Source organism: Oryx dammah, unplaced genomic scaffold, assembly GCF_014754425.2.
Source record: "Oryx dammah isolate SB20612 unplaced genomic scaffold, SCBI_Odam_1.1 HiC_scaffold_29, whole genome shotgun sequence".
Lineage (NCBI taxonomy): Eukaryota > Metazoa > Chordata > Mammalia > Artiodactyla > Bovidae > Oryx > Oryx dammah.
The window spans coordinates 68,848,804-68,868,667 of NW_024070213.1; the positions used below are offsets into that span (position 1 = coordinate 68,848,804).

Here is a 19,864-nt window from a genome sequence, read left to right on the forward strand (position 1 = left end):
TAACGACTCAGCTGTTAACGTTTACAACAGATGTCCCAAGAGCCAATGCAAGTTAATCTTTAGTGTTTCTCTGAATCTGTAGTGCTAAGGTCTAGTTCTATGCCAGTGATTAAACCATTTTTCAGAAGCTCTATACTCCCTCCTGGATAACAAATGCATCTTTTGGTTGAGAGAGTAAAAAAAAAAACATTATTTCTTTTAATGTTCCCAGATCTCCAGTGAGACCAAGTGGAATTTCAACAGACTTTCCAAAAGAATAAGAAAAAGTTACCAGAGTCTAACAAGAAGGAAAATCTTTCATCTGAGAGGTAAAATATTACAAATGTAAAGGGAACTGGAATACACATAGATATTTTCCTTCACAGGACCATGCAGTGTTGAGACACCCTGGCATAAAAAAGACATTATAGTTGACAATCAGTCACTGTGCATACTACACCAATAATAAGCCTCACAAATGGTCTTTTAAAATCTGATAAAAACATTTGTTCTTCATCAAAATTTCTGAAGGATTGGCTCTATTGCCTAATAAATTTGAGATAATACGAATTTAATTCTGCTACTAGAATTAAATTCTGCCCAATTCTGAAGTAGCAAAAGGGCTGAATGCTAAATTTAGACAAATGAAAAGAAGCTGCATAAGAAAGAATTTTTTACTCACTGGCTATTATTATCAGTGTCATTAGTGATTAATCTTTATGAATATAAAATTTTAAAGTTGTTTTCATTCCAGTGCTGTAGTTTTTAAAGACCACTTACAAATAAAAGGTAGAAATGTGAACATGTGCTCTCAGTTAGCTTAGAAATGGGGGAACCAGGGGTCAATGGCTTAATTTCTATTTACAGTTGGGAAAAGCATGGCCCACAGAGATTGGTTTCTCTACTCAGAGTCACTTGTAGAGGAACCAGGTTCTGAAACAGGCAGCCTGAGTGGCAACATGGTACAGTGGAGGCTGTAAATTTGGGTCAAGCTACTCAAGGTCTATAAACTTTATTTTGCCTATCTGGGACTATGATGAATAAATATTTACATATCTCAAAAGATTGTTAGAACTAAAGTCAGGTAATTGTATGAAGGTACTTTGCATATCACAAAATAACAGACAACCATAAATGATTATTCTGACTCATGCTAAGGGCTCTTTCCTTTAGCTTTTCTTTCATTTTAAAAAAGCTGCTCATTTCAATCTTAATTGGTACTATCTGTATTATCACTAAAGAGACACTTCTCAAAAATAAGCACATCATTTTATTTTGGCCAGTGCAATATTTATTTTAGAAAATAGTGCCTTACTCATGCAATCGGCTTCTCTAGTGGCTCAGTGGTAAAGAACCCGGCTGCCAGTGTAGGAGATGTGAGTCAGTCCGCGGGTCGGGATGAACCCCTGGAGGAGGACATGGCAACCCGCTCCGACATTCTTGCCTGGAGAATCTCATGGACAGAGGAGCCTGGCAGGCTACAGTCCATGGGGTTGCAAAAGAGTTGGACACAACTGAGCAACCAAACAACAACAACAACTCACACAATTAGCATTTTTGACTAAAGGATAATTTCATTAAATACATACACTTTAAGGATGTTAATTTTTTTTCCATCATACACTTTGCGGATGTTAATTTTTTTTCCATAAAAGAGGTGGACCAGGCAGAGTAGATAGGCGTCTTGCAAGACTATGAATCACACCATTCTACTCTAGAGCCATGTTTGAATCTACTTTCTGAAAGTAAAATCTGGCTATGCTACTGCTTCACAGGAAGGAGGGACTCGAGCTCTCAGGGGTGTGACCTGTGAGCAGAGAATTAAATGGGTGATCAGTGAACTTCTAGGTCAGGCAGTTTGGAAGAGATTGTTTTAGAAGCTCACCCATAAAACTGATTTGGGACATACGAAAACAGCAATGGGCCAGGAGTAGCTAACTGTCCATGAAACTTCATGCTCCCCTCCCATAAAGGGAGATAGCTGTCCAACCAGGAATGACATTTCTCCTGCTTGCATCCAGGTTAAGTAATTAGGCTAATTCCTATCCATGGAATGTGTGTTGAAAGTTTTTTGGGTCACTTGAGGACTTTTTTTGTTTTTTTAAGCAGTGCCTATTCCAATCTTTGTTTGTTTATTGGCTGGAACCAGCTGTCAGCAGGATCATCAGTGCCTAACTGCCTTGCCCACTGACCAGGTTCCTGCACTGGAGCATTCTGTGAGCGAATGTAAACTTGTACTGTGTTAAGCGACACTAAAATTTAAATGTTAAAGCAACCAGCGAAGTGATACACCCTATTTATAAATCTGTTATGAAGAGTGATGATATAGTAAATATACTTCTTTTAATTGAAACAAATATATTACCATATGTAAAATAGATAGCTAGTGGGAAGTTGCTGTATAACACAGGGAGGTCAAACAAGTGCTCTATGATGACCTACAGGGGTGGGAAGGAAATTCAAGGGGGAGGGGACAAATGTGTACTTATGGCTGATTCACCTTGTTGTACAGCAGAAACCAACACAACATTATAAAGCAATTATCCTCCAGTTTAAAAAAAAGAAAGGGAAAAGAACCTTGTTCTTAGGAAGTTACCTTTATCGCAGTTGACTCCATAGAATCCAGGTGGACAGATGCAGAAACCGGGAGTAACACATAGCCCGCCATTCATGCATCGTGGTGAGCAAAGGACTAATGGGGAGAGAGAATTCTAATTACGGCCAATAGGGTTTTAGAAACAGGATCATTTTGGAAATGTTGATAACTTAACAGGTCTACATTTTCAAGCTTTGTGGTTGACTCTAAAGTGGTTGCTCTGTAAAGATAGAAGTTTGCTATATTAAAATTATTTTTGTGCAGTAAATAAGGTTATATTTTTAACCAATTTCATAGAAGAGAATTTTGGAATTGTTCCACTTGAATGGCTGATTAAAATTTTCCCAGAATCATTATTTTAAGTAAGATGTGGTCTTCTTAAGAAGTATCTTTTTCTGCCTTAGTTCCTCAATTTTTCCATTTCAATCTATCTTCTGTAAATATCCTTTGCTGCCTTATTTCCTCAATCTTTCAATTTCAAAATCAGTCCAGATGGAGCTCAGGACAAGATGGTGAAATAGAAGGACCTTGAGATCACTTCCTCTCATGAGAAGACCAAAATCACAACTGCTAAACAATCACTGATTTCAAAAAGACTGGAACCTACCAAAAAAGATATTCTACATCCAAAGACATAAAGAACAAACCACAACAAGACAGCAGGAGGGGCACACTCTCTACACAATCAAATCCCATATCCCCTGGGTGGGTGACCCGCAAACTGACAACAGTTGCAGAAGCTCTCCCACAGGAGTTAGAGCTCTGAGTCCCACATCAGCCTCCCCAGTCTGGGGGTCTGGCATCAGGAGGAGGCTAGACTTGAGTGCAGGAGCTCCACTGGACTGCAGGAAGCAGAGACTCCACTCTTGGAGGGCATACCTGGGTCTTATGTTACCAAGACCCAGGGCAAAAGTAGTGACTACAGGAGCCTGGGCTAGACCTACCTAGTCTTGGAGGGTCTCCAGGAGAGGTGAGGGGAAGCTGTGGCTCACTCTGGGGACAAGGACACTGGTCAGAAGATTCAGGGAATTTTCACTGGCATAAGCTCTCTTGGAGGCCAGGCCAACATTTTGGCACCAAGACCTGAACCCACCCAACAACCTATAGGCTCCAGTGCTTGTACACCTTAGGCCAAACAATAAACAGGGTAGGAACACAGCCTACTCATCAGCAGACAGGCTGCCTAAAGACTTCATGAGCCCATAGCCACCTCATCTTGTTCAGTCACTAAGTCATGTCTGACTCTTCAGGACTCCATGGACTGCAGCACAGCAGGCTTCCCTTTCCTTCACAATTGTTTAAACTCATGTCTCTGTCTCAATGATGCCATCCAACCATCTCATCCTCTGTTGCCCCCTTCTCCTCTTGCCCTCAATCTTTCCCAGCATCAGCCACCACTAGAGACACCCCTTGACATGGCCCTCCCCACCAGAGGGCCAAAACCCAGCTTCACTCACAAGGCCCCTCCCAACAGGAAGCCTACACAAGCCTCTAGACCAGCCTCACCCAGTGAGGGGCAGATACCAGAGGCAAGAAAATCACAACCCCTCAGTCTGAGGATCTAGCCCACCCACAACAGACCAGATCCTACCCTGAGACCAACTGGGCCACAGACCTGCAACTAGCAGGCCAACACAAGCTTTGGGACACCATGGATACAATCCCACTTACCATCACATCAAAAAGAATAAAATACTTAAGAAGAAACCTATCTGAGAAGACAAAAGATCTATACTCCAAAAAACTGTAAGATACTGATAAAAAAAATTGAAGACGATACAGTCAGATGGAAAGATACACCATCTTCTCAGATTGGAAGAATCAATACTGTTAAAATGACCATACTACCCAAGGAAGTCTACAAATTCACTATTCAGTTCAGTTCAGTCACTCAGTTGTGTGCGACTCTGCAACCCCATGAATCGCAGCACCCCAGGCCTCCCTGTCCATCACCAACTCCCAGAGTTTACTCAAACTCATGTCCTCCATTGAGTCAGTGATGCCATCCAGCCATCTCATCCTGTGTCGTCCCTTTCCCCTCCCAGCATCAGAGTCTTTTCCAATGAGTCAACTCTTCGCATGAGGTGGCTAAAGTATTGGAGTTTCAGCTTTAGCATCAGTCCTTCCAATGAACACCCAGGACTGAGCTCCTTTAAGATGGATTGGTTGGATCTCCTTGCAGTCCAAGGGACTCTCAAGAGTCTTCTCCAACACCACAGCTCAAAAGCATCAATCTTTTGGCACTCAGCTTTCTTCACACTCCAACTCTCACATCTATACATGACCACTGAAAAAACCATAGCCTTGACTAGATGGACCTTTGTTGACAAAGTAATGTCTCTGCTTCTGAATATGCTATCTAGGTTGGTCATAATTTTCCTTTCAAGGAGTAAGCGTCTTTTAATTTCATGGCTGCAATCACCATCTGCAGTGATTTTGGAGCCCAGAAAAATTAAGTCTGACACTGTTTCCACAGTTTCCCCACCTATTTGCCATGAAGTGATGGGACCGGATGCCATGATCTTCATTTTCTGAATGTTGAGCTTTAAGCCAACCTTTTCACTCTCCTCTTTCACTTTCATCAAGAGGCTCTTTAGCTCTTCTTCACTTTGTGCCATAAGGGTGGTGTCATCTGCATATCTGAGGTTATTGATATTTCTCCCGGCAATCTTGATTCCAGCTTGTGCTTCTTCCAGCCCAGTGTTTCTCATGATGTACTCTGCATAGAAGTTAAATAAGCAGGGTGACAATATACAGCCTTGATGTACTCCTTTTCCTATTTGGAACCAGTCTGTTGTTCCATGTCCAGTTCTAACTGTTGCTTCCTGACCTGCATATAGGTTTCTCAAGAGGAAGGTCAGGTGGTCTGGTATTCCCATCTCTTGAAGAATTTTCCACAGTTTATTGTGATCCACACAGTCAAAGGCTTTGGCATAGTCAATAAAGCAGAAATAGATATTTTTCTGGAACTCTCTTGCCTTTTCAATGATCCAGCGGATGTTGGCAATTTGATCTTTGGTTCCTCTGCCTTTTCTAAAACCAGCTTGAACATCTGGAAGTTCATGGTTCACGTATTACTGAAGCCTGGCTTGGAGAATTTTGAGCATTACTTTACTAGTGTGTGAGATGAGTGCAATTGTGCAGTAGTTTGAGCATTCTTTGGCACTGCCTTTCTTTGGGACTGGAATTCACATATTTCTGAAGCCTGGCTTGGAGAATTTTGAGCATTACTTTACTAGCATGTGAGATGAGTGCAACTGTGCAGTAGTTTGAGCATTCTTTGGCATTGCCTTTCTTTGGGACTGGAATGAAAACGGACGTTTTCCAGTCCTGTGGCCACTGCTGAGTTTTCCAAATTTGCTGGCATATTGAATGCAGTACTTTCACTATAATCCCTATCAAATTACAAATGGTATTTTTCACAGAACTAGGACAAATTTTTTTATATTTGTATGGAAAAACAAAAGACCAAAGAAATCCTGAGAAAGAAAAACAGACCTGGAAGAATCAGACTCCCTGACTTCAGATTATACTATAAGGCTACAATCATCAAAATAGTATGGCACTTGCACAAAACCAGACACAGAGATCAATGGAACATGATAGAAAGTCCAGAAATAAACTGATGCACACCTATGGTCAATTCATCTGTGACAAAGGAGGCAAGTCCATGCAATGGAGAGAAGATCTTGTCAATAAGTGGTGCTGAGAAAAGTGGACAGCTCCATGTAAAAGATGAAATTAGAACACTGTTTAACACCATACACACATACAAACATAAAAATCAAAATGGATTGAAGACCTAAAGATGAGACCAGATACTATAATACTCTTAAAGGAAAACATAGGCAGAACACTCTGATACATACTGCAGCAAGATCTTTTGGGATTCATCCCCTAGAGTAATGGAAATAAAAACAAAACCAAATAGGACCTATTTAAAGTTAAAAGCTTTTGTACAGTAAAGGTAACCATAAACAAAATGAGAAGACAAGTTGAAGAATGGCAGAAAATATTTGCAAATGATGTCACCAACAAAGGATTAATTTTTCAATGTACAAACAGCTCATACAGTTCAATATCAAAAGAACAAACAACCTAATCAAAAAATTGGCAGAAGTTCTAAACAGATGTTTTTCCAAAGAAGAGATAGAGGACTAACAGGCACATGAAAAGATGCTCAGTATCACTAATTATTAGAGAAATGCAAATCTAAGCTACAATGAGATATCACCTCACACTGATCAGACTGGCCATCATCAAAAATTCTACAAATAATAAATGTTGGAGAGGGTGTGGAGAAAGAGGAACCCTCCTACACTGATGGTGGGAATGTAAATTGGTGCAGTCTCTATGGAGAACAGTATGGAGGTTCCCAAAAAACTAAAAATAGAGTTACCATATGATCCTACAATCCCACTCCTAGGCATATCCAGAGAAAACCAGAATTTGAAAATATACATGCACCCCAGTGTTCATTGCAGCACTATATATAATAGCCAAGACATGGAAGTAACTTAAATGTACATTGACAGATGAATAAAGACATGGTATACATACACACACAATGGAATAATACTCAGGCATAAAAGAATAAAATAATGCCATCTGCAGCAACATGGATGGACTTAGAGATTATCATACTAAGTGAAGTAAGGAAGGGAAAGACAAATATATGGCATGGCTTATCATATGGAATCTAAAAACATGATACAAATGAACTTATATGCAAAGAAGAAGCAGACCTATAGACATAGAGAGCAAGCTTATGGTTACCAAAGGGGAAAGGAGGCCCAGAGAGGGATAAACCTGGAGTTTGGTATTTATACCACTATGTATAGAACAGATAATCAACAAGGACCTACTATAGCTTAGGAAACTATACTCAGTATTTTGTAATAACACATAAGTGAAAAGAACCTGAAAAAATAGATATATATGTATGAATAACTGAATCATTTTGCTGTACACTTGAAGCTAACAACATTGTAAATAAAATACTTCAATCAAAAAAAAAAGCAAACAAGAAAAATTCTTATTTTTTTGAAGATGAAAAATATTTTGCTTATTCTTGTTAAATAAGTCCAGTATATGTGAGCTTGTGGTTTATATACCTCTGTGGTTGAGAGCTAGGCACAACTGAAAGACTAAGCATGCATCCAGTCATGTGATTAGTAAACATTTTCATGTTCATCTCTTTTTTTTCATATAACTTTCTTAGTAGTAATTTCACCGAAACATATATTTAATACACAAATGATCTTCATCCTCCCTTTTTTGCCTTGAGCACCTTCATAACTCAGGTGTAGACTTAATTGTGATTCAAGCTATTTTTCATTGGAGTAGATACTTTCAAATTGGTCACAATACTCTTTTTAAAATCAATTTTAGTGGAGGGAGAAAAACTCAAAACTTTTGTAAGATTATGCCAAAGCAGAGTGTATATAATAGTGAGCCTGGGAGGGGGATGGAGGAGAGTAAAAGTGGCCACAAAGAATGTAGACACTGCCAGTTTTCTGCGCCTGTCACCACATATTGGATTTAACAGAAAACCACTCCTAGAAGAAACACTTTCCAATAGCTTTCCTGTGGCTTTTTAAGGCTGCATGAACCCATATAATGTGACCAGAAAGATAATTTCAGGGGATGTGCTAAAAATACATGTGGGGCTCCTGTGTGACACCCATTTCACTAAGAAGCAAGCCAGGGAGCTGGCTGTCCGTGTTCTTTACCTTTCTCACAGTGAGGGCCGTAGAATCCATCAGGACATTCGCAGACCCGTCTTTCATTACAAAAGCCTCCATTTCTGCATCCTCCTGGGCACTCAGCTTCACCAAAGAGAAACAAGCTTTGTATAGACACTTTTCAAAACATATTGAGTGAATTACGGGGAGCATGAAGAGGTTAGCAGTCACATTTTCTCCAGCACACTGATTGTAATTTGTTGAATACCAATATTTCCACTTCATTCTCTCTACATCACTTGTACTTTCTTAAGTTTTCAGGAAAGTAAGACTTTGCTTCTCTCAATCCTATTTTCGACAGTTAAGGGGCTTGCGGAGGAAGGCAAAGCAAGCTTTATGTTCTTCCTTCATCTCACCTATCAATTTACTGCACTGGACCTTCAATTCACACTGAGACAGAACGATGGATATTGCCTTCCATATTCATTGTCAGAGTGGGTAATGACTTTTTGGTACATCCCTAGGGCACTGAAAGCCTCCAGAGCTAAAATTCTGTGCTGGAAGAGCTTATATCAGAATAGGGAAGAGGACAGGCCTTCCCATTCCTTGGTTACCCAGGCTGTGGTGGGAGGTGACTTTGCCTGGCAGAGATCGCTGGTGAGATGGCAGCGACCTGTTTTCCATGAAAGTCAGAAGGATCAAGTGTTTGGCAGTGGGTATGGGTAGTGGTAGTTGCTGGTGATGACTGGTGACCTTGCTATGAGGTTGAGGACTCCCAAAGACTATACTGGAAGAAGGAGAGAAAGAGGTGGAAGACAGAGCATTTTGAAGGGTACTGGAGTCCCTAAAATTGTGAGTGGGGTCAAAGTAGAGCAAGTCTATCTTAGTACTATTCCTGGACCCTGTACTTAGCAGCCCCTCCTCCCACTGGTGTGGTTATAATTATACAGAATAATTATCCAGCTAGCTAGCTACAATTTTTTGTTCAAATCACACCTGGAAGTTTTATGTCTTCTCTGGAATCACCATCACTGATTACCTTGTTGACATGTTTTAAAGAAGATGGCATTTTGAGGTGTTTGCAAGATGGTGTTGCCTTCAGAATTCATGACAATCACATTCACTTCAAATGCTGCCACTCCATCTTGTTTGCCGAGACATGGGAAACCAACTTGAACAACTAAAGAAAAAGGAAGTATGGAGAAACAGTTTATCTAGTTGATTCCAGTTTTACAGACACCTCAGTAAGAGAGCAAAGAACAAAACAAAAACGTTCACATTCCATTATTTGACATTCTTGTATCTCCACTAAAGTAAGGGCTATATTTTGATTATGTGGGCATTCTCCCCAGAACATGTACATCATGCGGGGTAGAGAAAGAATTAATGACCCTCATTAATTTGTACCCTAGTAATATAAAACTGAGGATATTCTGTTCATAGTCTGAACTTGTACCATCTTGAAAAAAAGATGGTAAAATTTTCTCTGAAAAGTAAAGGTGCAAATATAGGTAGCATAGATTAATTAATTAATTAGGAAAAGAAACTGTGTGAGCATCTTTACCAGCCTCCATATAATTCAAAAAAAGCTAAAAATCAACATTCCAGAATCCATTAAATAAAGCTCTATAAGCCACACCCCACTGGTTTATTTTTACTCTCTATGCTTGAAAGTGACAAAATATCTCCTTTGGAAATACACAACTCAGACTAGACCCTAGTCATTGGACCGAGTTAATGAAGTTAGTATTTCCTCAGACTAATTGTCAATATTAAGAAGTGTTCATATCTCAGGGATTTAGAAGAGAGTTCATTGTGGTGAAATAATCTCACAATAGACTTATAACTAATGGTTTCGGTTCCTAAATAGGAGCTACTTCTTTCCAGTGAGACGAACGCTCACTTGGGGTGCCTAGGTGTGACTCAGCAGAGAGTGGGAACTAACAGTGTTGCTGTACAGAGGAGGCGAGAGGGCCACCAACTATGAAGCCCACAGGTCATTAGGTAGAAACGGGCTCAAGCCATTGGGTGAGAGGCTGACTACATAACATTTCTGAAATCCACGGGATTATCATCACATATCCACTGGGGATCTAGCTGATCCATTAGATTCTAGTTCTTCCTTATGAATAGAAGAAACATTACTAAGAGACATACATATGAAATTCTGTCTCATTTTGTTTCCGTATGGCAGGTTATGGTTACTGCCAAGCTTGGGAAAATCATACCACGCCAAGAAAAATTCTTTCCCTGAAGAGTTTTTCTAAACCTTCTCCCTAGGTTTATAAGAAGAAATGAGTTAGAAACTGATCTTCTCTTTTCCGTAAGGCACTGCACACCAGCTGGTCATAAAATCTTCTTAACATGCTTGGCAACAGAAAACCTACTCTCAAGGCTTTGGCATTGTCAGTGTTCATTACTGTGCCCTTCTCCAAATAACATGAATTTCTTTCCTGAATCTTGAGATCTGACCATTGCAAATAATCAATTAAATGGTGGGGGGGAGGGGGCGGTGGTACAGTTTAAAGAACTAAAAAAGAGAGGAAAAACCAAGATTGTTTCCGAAGTTCCAAAGTAAAATTGTCACCGTTGAAAACTTCGGTTGAATGAAATCTTATATATGAAAATGTAAGTTTACAAAACACTAAAATCCATTGTAGGGATTTCCATTTCAAAAGGAGGTGAAGGAGCTGACAGGTAATTTCTTTCAATTGTTAACGCTACAGTGCATTTTCACTTTGTTCAGATATAAAGTGTTTTTCTCGTGATTCTTGTGCAGATGGGTAGGCCAATAATTACCCTGAGGCATAAAAACATGGAAGGACCTAAAAGATAGAACTTTCAGAATCTTCCTTACCACATCTTTCAGGTTTATCTTTTTCTTGGACCTTATTGAGCCTTTACTTTGCAGCCCACGTAATTCTCTTCAAGGCACTTCAGAGTTTTTTTAGCTTTCAAAATCTTGGTATGGAAGAGAAGATCCTTGTATGCAAACTCATCTTCATTTCTGTTTATCAGCATTGTCAAGTTGCAAAACATATCTTAGATATCAAATATCAAAACATGTCTTATAATATGTATGGGAAATTCAGTTAAGAATAATTACTAGTTTGTCCATATTTCCAGATGTGCTAAAAGCAAACCATTTACAAATCTAAGTTATGACTACATGTCCACATGCTCCAGTCATCAGGGGGTCTTCTAGACAATTTGGAATGTTCTCATGTAAATGTGTGATTAGTTAACACAGCCTCTAAGTTCAATGTAGGTACCAAGATGCAGAGTTCCCTGGCCCTAAACAATATGAGTGAGTGTCAGTAACTTAGTTGTATCCGACTCTTTGCCATCCCATGGACTATAGCCCACCAGGCTCCTCTGTCCATGGAATTCTCCAGGCAAGAATAGTGGAGTAGGTAGCCATTCTCTTCTTCATGGGACCTTCCTGACCCAGGGATAGAACCCAGGTGTCCTGCATTGCAGCAGATTCTTTACCGTCTGAGCCACAATAATCCCACCTAAACAATATGGCTCTGAGCAATCCCAGGGAAGAAAACTGAGGATATAAAGTCCAACGGAAAGAAAACATGCCATAAGTAACTTGTTTAGAGTTTTCAAGATGAATTTTTTCCTTTAAATGGATAAATACAAATTTGAGTCAAAATACAAACAGTTCCCAGGTGGCACTAGTGGTAAAGAACCTGCCCGCCAACGCAGAAGAAGCAAGAGACTCAGGTTCGATCCCTGGGTCAGGAAGATTCCCTGGAGCAGGATACAACTGAGCACACACAAAGAGTTCATCCATTCAGCAAATACTTACTGATGTTACCATGTGACACCGTTCTAAGCAGTGGGGGTGCTTTAGCAAACAAGACAAAAACCCCAGGCTTTTGTGGCACTGAGTTCTCAATGATTTACTTTGGAGATATTTTGTGATAGTTAGATATTTCAATCATTTAAAACATCTAGAAAAATAAAGCAAACATTCTCATGTTTAAAGCTATAGACCAGTTAGAATTCAAAGTAGCTGCAATGTTTGAGTCTGCAACTACTGGATTCTTTGGGTCTCAACTTTTATAACCTAAGTTCAATTTGCCTGTATTTTAACTTCACAACAGATGCATAAATGTCTTCTGAGCATGTTGTCTAATGCTTAAAACAGGATCAGGTGGAGAATTGCATTGGCTATGATCCATTGATTCGGATGGATCACGTGGTTTAGTTAAACTTCTCAGGCCTCAGTCTCCTTTAGCCATAAGACCAATAATAATACTAATAAAGTAGTTTCAGTTCAGTTCAGTCACTCAGTCGTGTCCGACTCTTTGCGACCCCATGAATTGCAGCACGCCAGGCCTCTCAGTCCATCACCATCTCCCAGAGTTCCCTCAGACTAACGCCCATTGAGTCAGTGATGCCATCCAGCCATCTCATCCTGGGTCATCCCCTTCTCCTCCTGCCCCCAATCCCTCCCAGCATCAGAGTCTTTGCCAATGAGTCAACTCTTCGCATGAGGTGGCCAAAGTACTGGAGTTTCAGCTTTAGCATCATTCCTTCCAAAGAAATCCCAGGGCTGATCTCCTTCAGAATGGACTGGTTGGATCTCCTTGCAGTCCAAGGGACTCTCAAGAGTCTTCTCCAACACCACAGTTCAAAAGCATCAATTCTTCAGCACTCAGCCTTCTTCACAGTCTAACTTTCACATCCATACATGACCACTGGAAAAACCATAGCCTTGACTAGACGGACTTTAGTCGGCAAAGTAATGTCTCTGCTTTTGAATATACTATCTAGGTTGGTCATAACTTTTCTTCCAAGGAATAAGCGTCTTTTAATTTCATGGCTGCAGTCACCATCTGCAGTGATTTTGGAGCCCAGAAAAATTAAGTCTGTCTGACACTGTTTCCACTGTTTCCCCATCTATTTGCCATGAAGTGATGGGACTAGATGCCATGATCTTGGTTTTCTGAATGTTGAGCTTTAAGCCAACCTTTTCACTCTCCTCTTTCACTTTCATCAAGAGGCTTTTTAGCTCCTCTTCACTTTCTGCCCTAAGGGTGGTGTCATCTGCATATCTGAGGTTATTGATATTTCTCCCACCAATCTTGATTCCAGCTTGTGTTTCTTCCAGTTCAGCGTTTCTCATGATGTAGTCTGCATAGAAGTTAAATAAGCAAGGTGACAATATACAGCCTTGACGTACTCCTTTTCCTATTTGGAAACAGTCTGTTGTTCCATGTCCAGTTCTAACTGTTGCTTCCTGACCTGCATACAGATTTCTCAAGAGGCAGGTCAGGTGGTCTGGTATTCCCATCTCTTGAATTTTCCACAGTTTATTGTGCTCCACACAGTCAAAGGCTTTGGCATAGTCGATAAAACAGAAATAGATGTTTTTCTGGAACTCTCTTGCTTTTTCCATGATCCAGCAGATGTTGGCAATTTGATCTTTGGTTCCTCTGCCTTTTCTAAAACCAGCTTGAACATCTGGAAGTTCACGGTTCACATATTGCTTAAGCCTGGCTTGGAGAATTTGGAGCATTACTTTACTAGCATGTGAGATGAGTGCAACTGTGCGGTACTTTGAGCATTCTTTGACATTGCTTTTCTTTGGGATTGGAATAAAAACGGACCTTTTCCAGTCCTGTGGCCACTGCTGAGTTTTCCAAATTTGCTGGCATATTGAGTGCAGCACTTTCACAGCATCATCTTTCAGGATTTGAAACAGCTCAACTGGAATTCCATCACCTCCACTAGCTTTGTTCGTAGTAATGCTTCCTAAGGCCCACTTGACCCTTTCCAAGATGTCTGGCTCTAGATTAGTGATCACATCATCATGATTATCTGGGTCATGAAGATCTTTTCTGTACAGTTCTGTGTATTCTTGCCACCTCTTCTTAATATCTTCTTCTGTTAGGTCCATACCATTTCTGTCCTTTATCGGGCCCATCTTTGCATGAAATGTTCCCTTGGTGTCTCTAATTTTCTTGAAGAGATCTCTAGTCTTTCCCATTCTGTTCTTTTCCTCTATTTCTTTGCATTGATCGCTGAAGAAGGCTTTCTTCTCTCTTCTTGCTATTCTTTGTAACTCTGCATTTAGATGCTTATATCTTTCCTTTTCTCCTTTGCTTTTTGCTTCTCTTCTTTTCATAGCTATTTGTAAGGCCTCCCCAGACAGCCATTTTGCTTTTTTGCATTTCTTTTCCATGGGGATGGTCTTGATCCCTGTCTCCTGTACAATGTCACGAACCTCTGTCCATAGTTTATCAGGCACTCTATCTATCAGATCTAGGCCCTAAAATGTATTTCTCACTTCCACTGTATAATCATAAAGGATTTGATTTAGGTCATACCTGAATGGTCTAGCGGTTTTGCCTATTTTCTTCAATTTGAGTCTGAATTTGGCAATAAGGAGTTCATGATCTGAGCCACAGTCGGCTCCTGGTCTTGTTTTTGTTGACTGTATAGAGCTTCTTCATCTTTGGCTGCAAAGAATATAATCAATCTGATTTCGGTGTTGACCATCTGGTGATGTCCATGTGTAGAGTCTTCTCTTGTGTTGTTGGAAGAGGGTGTTTGCTATGACCAGTGCATTTTCTTGGCAAAACTCTATTAGTCTTTGCCCTGCTTCATTCCGCATTCCAAGGCCAAATTTGCCTGTTACTCCAGGTGTTTCTTGACTTCCTACTTTTGCATTCCAGTCCCCTATAATGAAAAGGACATCTGTTTTGGGTGTTAGTTCTAAAAGGTCTTGTAGGTCTTCATAAAACCATTCAACTTCAGTTTCTTCAGCGTTACTGGTTGGGGCATAGACTTGGATAACTATATAACTATAACTATAACTATTATAATCTAATGGTTTGCCTTGGAGACGAACAGAGATCATTCTGTCGTTTTTGAGATTGCATCCAAGTAGTTTAAAAAAATTTTTTTTTTAGTGTGGAAAGACCTGTCATTTGAAAGGTTAAAACTGTAATGTTACTGTTCACCATCAAACATGTCTTTCATTGCAAAAAGTCATTAAAAAAAACTCACACATCTAGCATAGTTCTGCAAAATTATGCCAAATGCAAATAGAGGAAAATAAAGTCATTTATCCTTTTGAATAGGAAAACCTGAGGCAATCTTGGTAGAAAACTAAAGATGTGACACCTTCATCTTCTGAGTAAATCAATAGAAAAGAATTATTTTACCAATCTAAAATTATGCTCAATGAACATTAATATAATATGAACTATTTTCTATCTTCAACATGTAAAGATCTAATAAACTCTAGATTTAAAATTATGCTTATTTTACTTATATATTTGTAATTTCAACCTGACAAATTTGACTTCCAGTGAAAGATGAACACATGAAAAATCCTCTCACCCTAGGTAAAAATATTTTCCCATATATATTCACCTCTTTTGATATAGGAGGCATGTGAACATAACTGTTATGTTAACCTCAGTACAGAATGATTTGAAAGGAACTAGGAAATAACGTTCAGAAGTTAGGAGATACATAGTTTATGAGTTTCAATAAATTCACTTTTAAAGTAAAAGTAGAAATGAAAGATGTATAAATTGTGCTAATTACACTTGCCCACTTTTCAGTTTTGAAATGTGAAATAGAAATTTTATTCCTGTTCTGCAAATTCCACTTGTCCTGTTTTCTGTTTATAAATTTTATCTGTAAGACCATTCAGGTAATAAGAATTATAACTGAACACCTTTTAAAACATATTTCAAAGAATTTTGCTTAGAAAACAAAATCTGACTTTAGTTAGCCTCATTTTCAGGGACTTGTATATAACCTATGCTCAACTCAAAATAGATTTCTTTCAGTTCCCAAACATGTGGTGCATGTCCGCAGTACCTGACTCTGCACACTTATCCTGCTGCCTGGAATGTTTTTTCTCCTCTTTTTTGTCCAGTGTTCTCCCCCTCACCTCTCAAAACCCAAATTAAACAGCACGTGTTCTCTGTAGGTTTCCCTAACACTGCCCCCCCATGACATCATTTCACATATACCTCTGTATACAATTGCATTATAATCTAATGATTTGATTATGATTCTGTATCCTTTGCTAGGCTTCCCAGGTGGCTCAGTGGTAAAGAATCCACCTGCCAATGCAGGAGATGCGGGTTTGATCCCTAGATCAGGAAGATCCCCTAGAGAAGGAAATGGCAACCCACTCCAGAATTCTTGCCTGGGAAGTCCCATGGACAGAGAAGCCTGGTGGGCTACAGTCCATGGGGTCACAAAAGAGTCAGACATGACTGAGCCTCTAAACAACAACAAACAACAAATCCTTTGCTAAGAACGTGATTTTCAAAGGGAAGGACCATATGGTATGTGTTTTTATAACCTTAGTACCTTACAGTACATTGTCACAAACTAGGCACTGACCGTAACAAAGATATACCTTATGGGGGACACATCCACATACCTTTATACACACAGACACACACCTGCACAAATATATGTGCACACCTGCACACATACACAGAGAGAGACAGAAATACCCCTTTGGCAGTGGGAGACAGAGTAAAATATGAACAATGTGCACTCAGAAAAAACACACGCATAAAGAAAAAGACCTCAAAGGGAGAAACAGCACAGGCTCTCTATTTCCAAGGAATAACAGAAACGTGAAAGTTACCATGTGCTTTTGCAGCAATAAGCCTATGAGTAGAGAGCCACTTTTACTGAAAGCTAGATGGAAATGAGGCCAGATGTTGTGAATTCCAGTGCCATCTAGGCTGTATAATCGAGAGCAGGGTAAATTACAACAACCCAGAAAAACTCAAGTAGCTTGAACATAACTCACATGGCATTCAAGTACACACTGATGTGCCACCAACTGCACATAAACTCACTCTTCTATAGACATGAACAGCAAGCTTATTCTGATTAAATAGCTCTTTTACCCTGAGACCGGCACAGTGCTCACACAGCGTCAACCTTGGTCATGCAAGCCACTACCTTCCAACAAAGGGAAGAAATGAGAAAGGCAGGCTAGGCCAGAGCTCATCCTCAATATCACATGATTATATGCTGCTCCATGAATATAAATCATTCAACACAAGTAGTCATCCATACTCCACGCTGCACTGAGAGCCATTCATTCTCCCAGCAATACTTACTGAGCATCTACTCTGGGCTTCACTTTCTGCTCAGAACGGGGGTCACTGAGAAGAAGATGGTCCTCCCAGCATTAACACCTATTTGACAGTTCCTACTCATTGCATTCCTGATGGTCTTGGTTGAGAAACATTCCTGCTGCCTTGGTTTCATGGGATGACAGAGACTGAGTGTTCCAACAGGCCAAGCCTTGGCTTGATGGAAAATGTTTTTTGTTATCCAAATCAGGTATTTTACTGAACCATCCAGTTTGTATTTCCTCTTTTTGTTCCCTTTCTGATGCCAGAAGGCAGGCACTTACTAAGTGTTAAAGATCAAGAGTTTTCTATTTCCTGCAATGCTTAGGCACATAGGAATCTGTAGGAGAAAAGAACACCCTTGCAGCTTGAAGATATTAAATAGACCAGCAGAGTAACGAATGCTACCTGGATGCTTAGGAGCAAGACACACTGATTTGATTACGTTTTAATAATTCAAGTTACCCTCATTGCTCAAGCTGGGGGTACTGAACTTAATGAGGCAATGAATAACGCCCTGCAATGGACTAAAATTCCCATAAACTCCCTGCACCTGCATTTCTGCAAACAAATCCTACATCTGCTTCCAAAAACCTATGGGGTAGGAGGGGAGGTTATCTGTGTAAAGTGTATGTGTGTGCGCACACACACACATGCATGAGTCACCTCACTCCAGAAGGTTTGTTCTTTTTAGTCTCACCTTGTCTAATGCATCATCTACTTTCCCCTCTACATTTGATTTATAAAGATTCTAAATTACTAGTAAATGATGTTTTCTCTAAATGTAACCGAATGAAATATATATTCAAACCTTACAGTTTCAACATCCCAAGAAGTAGATTTTCAGTAAGCTTTTTTTTTTTCCCAGCAGACACAAAAAAATTAATAAAGGTGGGAAGATTTTGGAGACAAGCATTTGATTAGAAATCCAAAGATACAAGATTAAGTTGAACAGGTGTCACTGTGCAATTAATTTAATTAATGCATTTTCAAAGGGTTAAATGAGTTTGCAGTTCTTTAATAGAAAGAGATGAAGGAAAAATTCAAAAATATAAAATGGAAATTGAGAGACATGTTGTATATTTATCTTATTCCTGATCACTTCTTAAAAGATCAAAAAATATCAAGAAAAATTTTATAGAAAATTATCTTTGACCAAAAAAGAACATCAACTGACATGGCACAAGACTGAGTAACGCCCTATTCTAAGAATTTGGTGGCCGTATTCTAAGAACTTTCTTGTCTCCATGACGCAGCAGTATGCAACAGTACAAGCACAATCACCTGAGCAGAATTGGGGTTTTCCTGTATTTCGAAAGGGATATTCACATCCTTGGGTGAGTGTATCTCCGGAACCCAAGGACTTTTCCTTCATGGGAACTTCCATCTCTATTGGAAGCAAATCTTCTGAGAGGGCCGTGAGTCATAGCAGCAGCATTGTGAGGACCCACGAGAAACTCAGATTCACTCTTCCTGTCTATACTCACATGGGCACCTATGCCAGAAAATTAGAAAAACTCTGTGCTTATTTAATCCTCAACTCTTACAGTGCTGGGATGCATCAATACAGATACATTTGGAAGTAGTAGATAATCACAAGCTGAAAATGGACTCTGTAAGGGTGCCTGATTTCCTGTTTCATCGATTTAAATGAGCTCCTTAGGGAGGAAACCATAGACAAAATGAAAGGGCAACCTATGGACTAGGAGACAATATTCACAAATGATGTGACTGACAAGGGGTTAATCTCCAAAACATGCAAATGGTTCATACAGCTCAATATCAAAAAACGAACAACCCAATCAGAAAATAGGCAGAAGATGCAAACAGATATCTCTCCAAAGAAGAGATACAGACAGCCAACAGGCACATGAAAAGATGCTCAGCATCACTAATTATTAGAGAAACACAAATCAAACCTATACCACCTCACACTGGTCAGAATGGCCATCATTAAAAAGTCTACAAATAATGAATGTGATCCATCACAAATGAAAAGATAGTTTTGACCACACAGGATTTTAAACCCTCCTCAAAAAAAAAAATGTAAATGATAAGTTGAAAAAAACTACAAATACTTTACAGTGAGCTTTGCAAATTAATGAAAAGAACCACAAAAAATGAGCATAACAGACAGACATTTTACATTGTCTAACAGATACAAGAAAATAGTCTCCTACCTCAATAGGCATTTAAAAACTCAAATTAAAAGAACATTGAGAAACCACTTTTCACTTTTTAAGCCAGCTAAACAGCTAACATGATTAATAACCCATGTTGATGAGACTGCAATAAGTCAGGCTGTCTGCCACACTGCTAGCCAAGGTACCAATGGGTGCAACCTTTGCAGAAAGTAATTTGGGATTTTGGCAATTTGTTCTAAGAGCCTTTAAAAAAGTTCAAGTTCATATCTTTTGACACGATAATTTTACCTCTAAGAAACTATTTTAACAAAATAATGAGATGAA

At 39.5% G+C, this 19,864-nt stretch overlaps 1 protein-coding gene across 2 annotated transcripts in view; it reads right to left on the bottom strand.

Annotated features, from left to right (window-relative positions):
- Nucleotides 1-19,864, bottom strand: part of WIF1 (WNT inhibitory factor 1) — an 88,892-nt gene that overhangs the window by 13,126 nt on the left and 55,902 nt on the right. The window contains exons 4-6 of one of the 2 annotated variants that reach the window (XM_040233382.1): nucleotides 9,299-9,439; nucleotides 8,308-8,403; nucleotides 2,576-2,671 (exon numbers count right to left, since the gene is read on the bottom strand). In XM_040233382.1, coding sequence (XP_040089316.1) covers nucleotides 2,576-2,671; nucleotides 8,308-8,403; nucleotides 9,299-9,439 — 333 coding nt within the window. The remainder of the gene's footprint in view (nucleotides 1-2,575; nucleotides 2,672-8,307; nucleotides 8,404-9,298; nucleotides 9,440-19,864) is intronic. The other variant, XM_040233383.1, reaches the window with a different exon arrangement.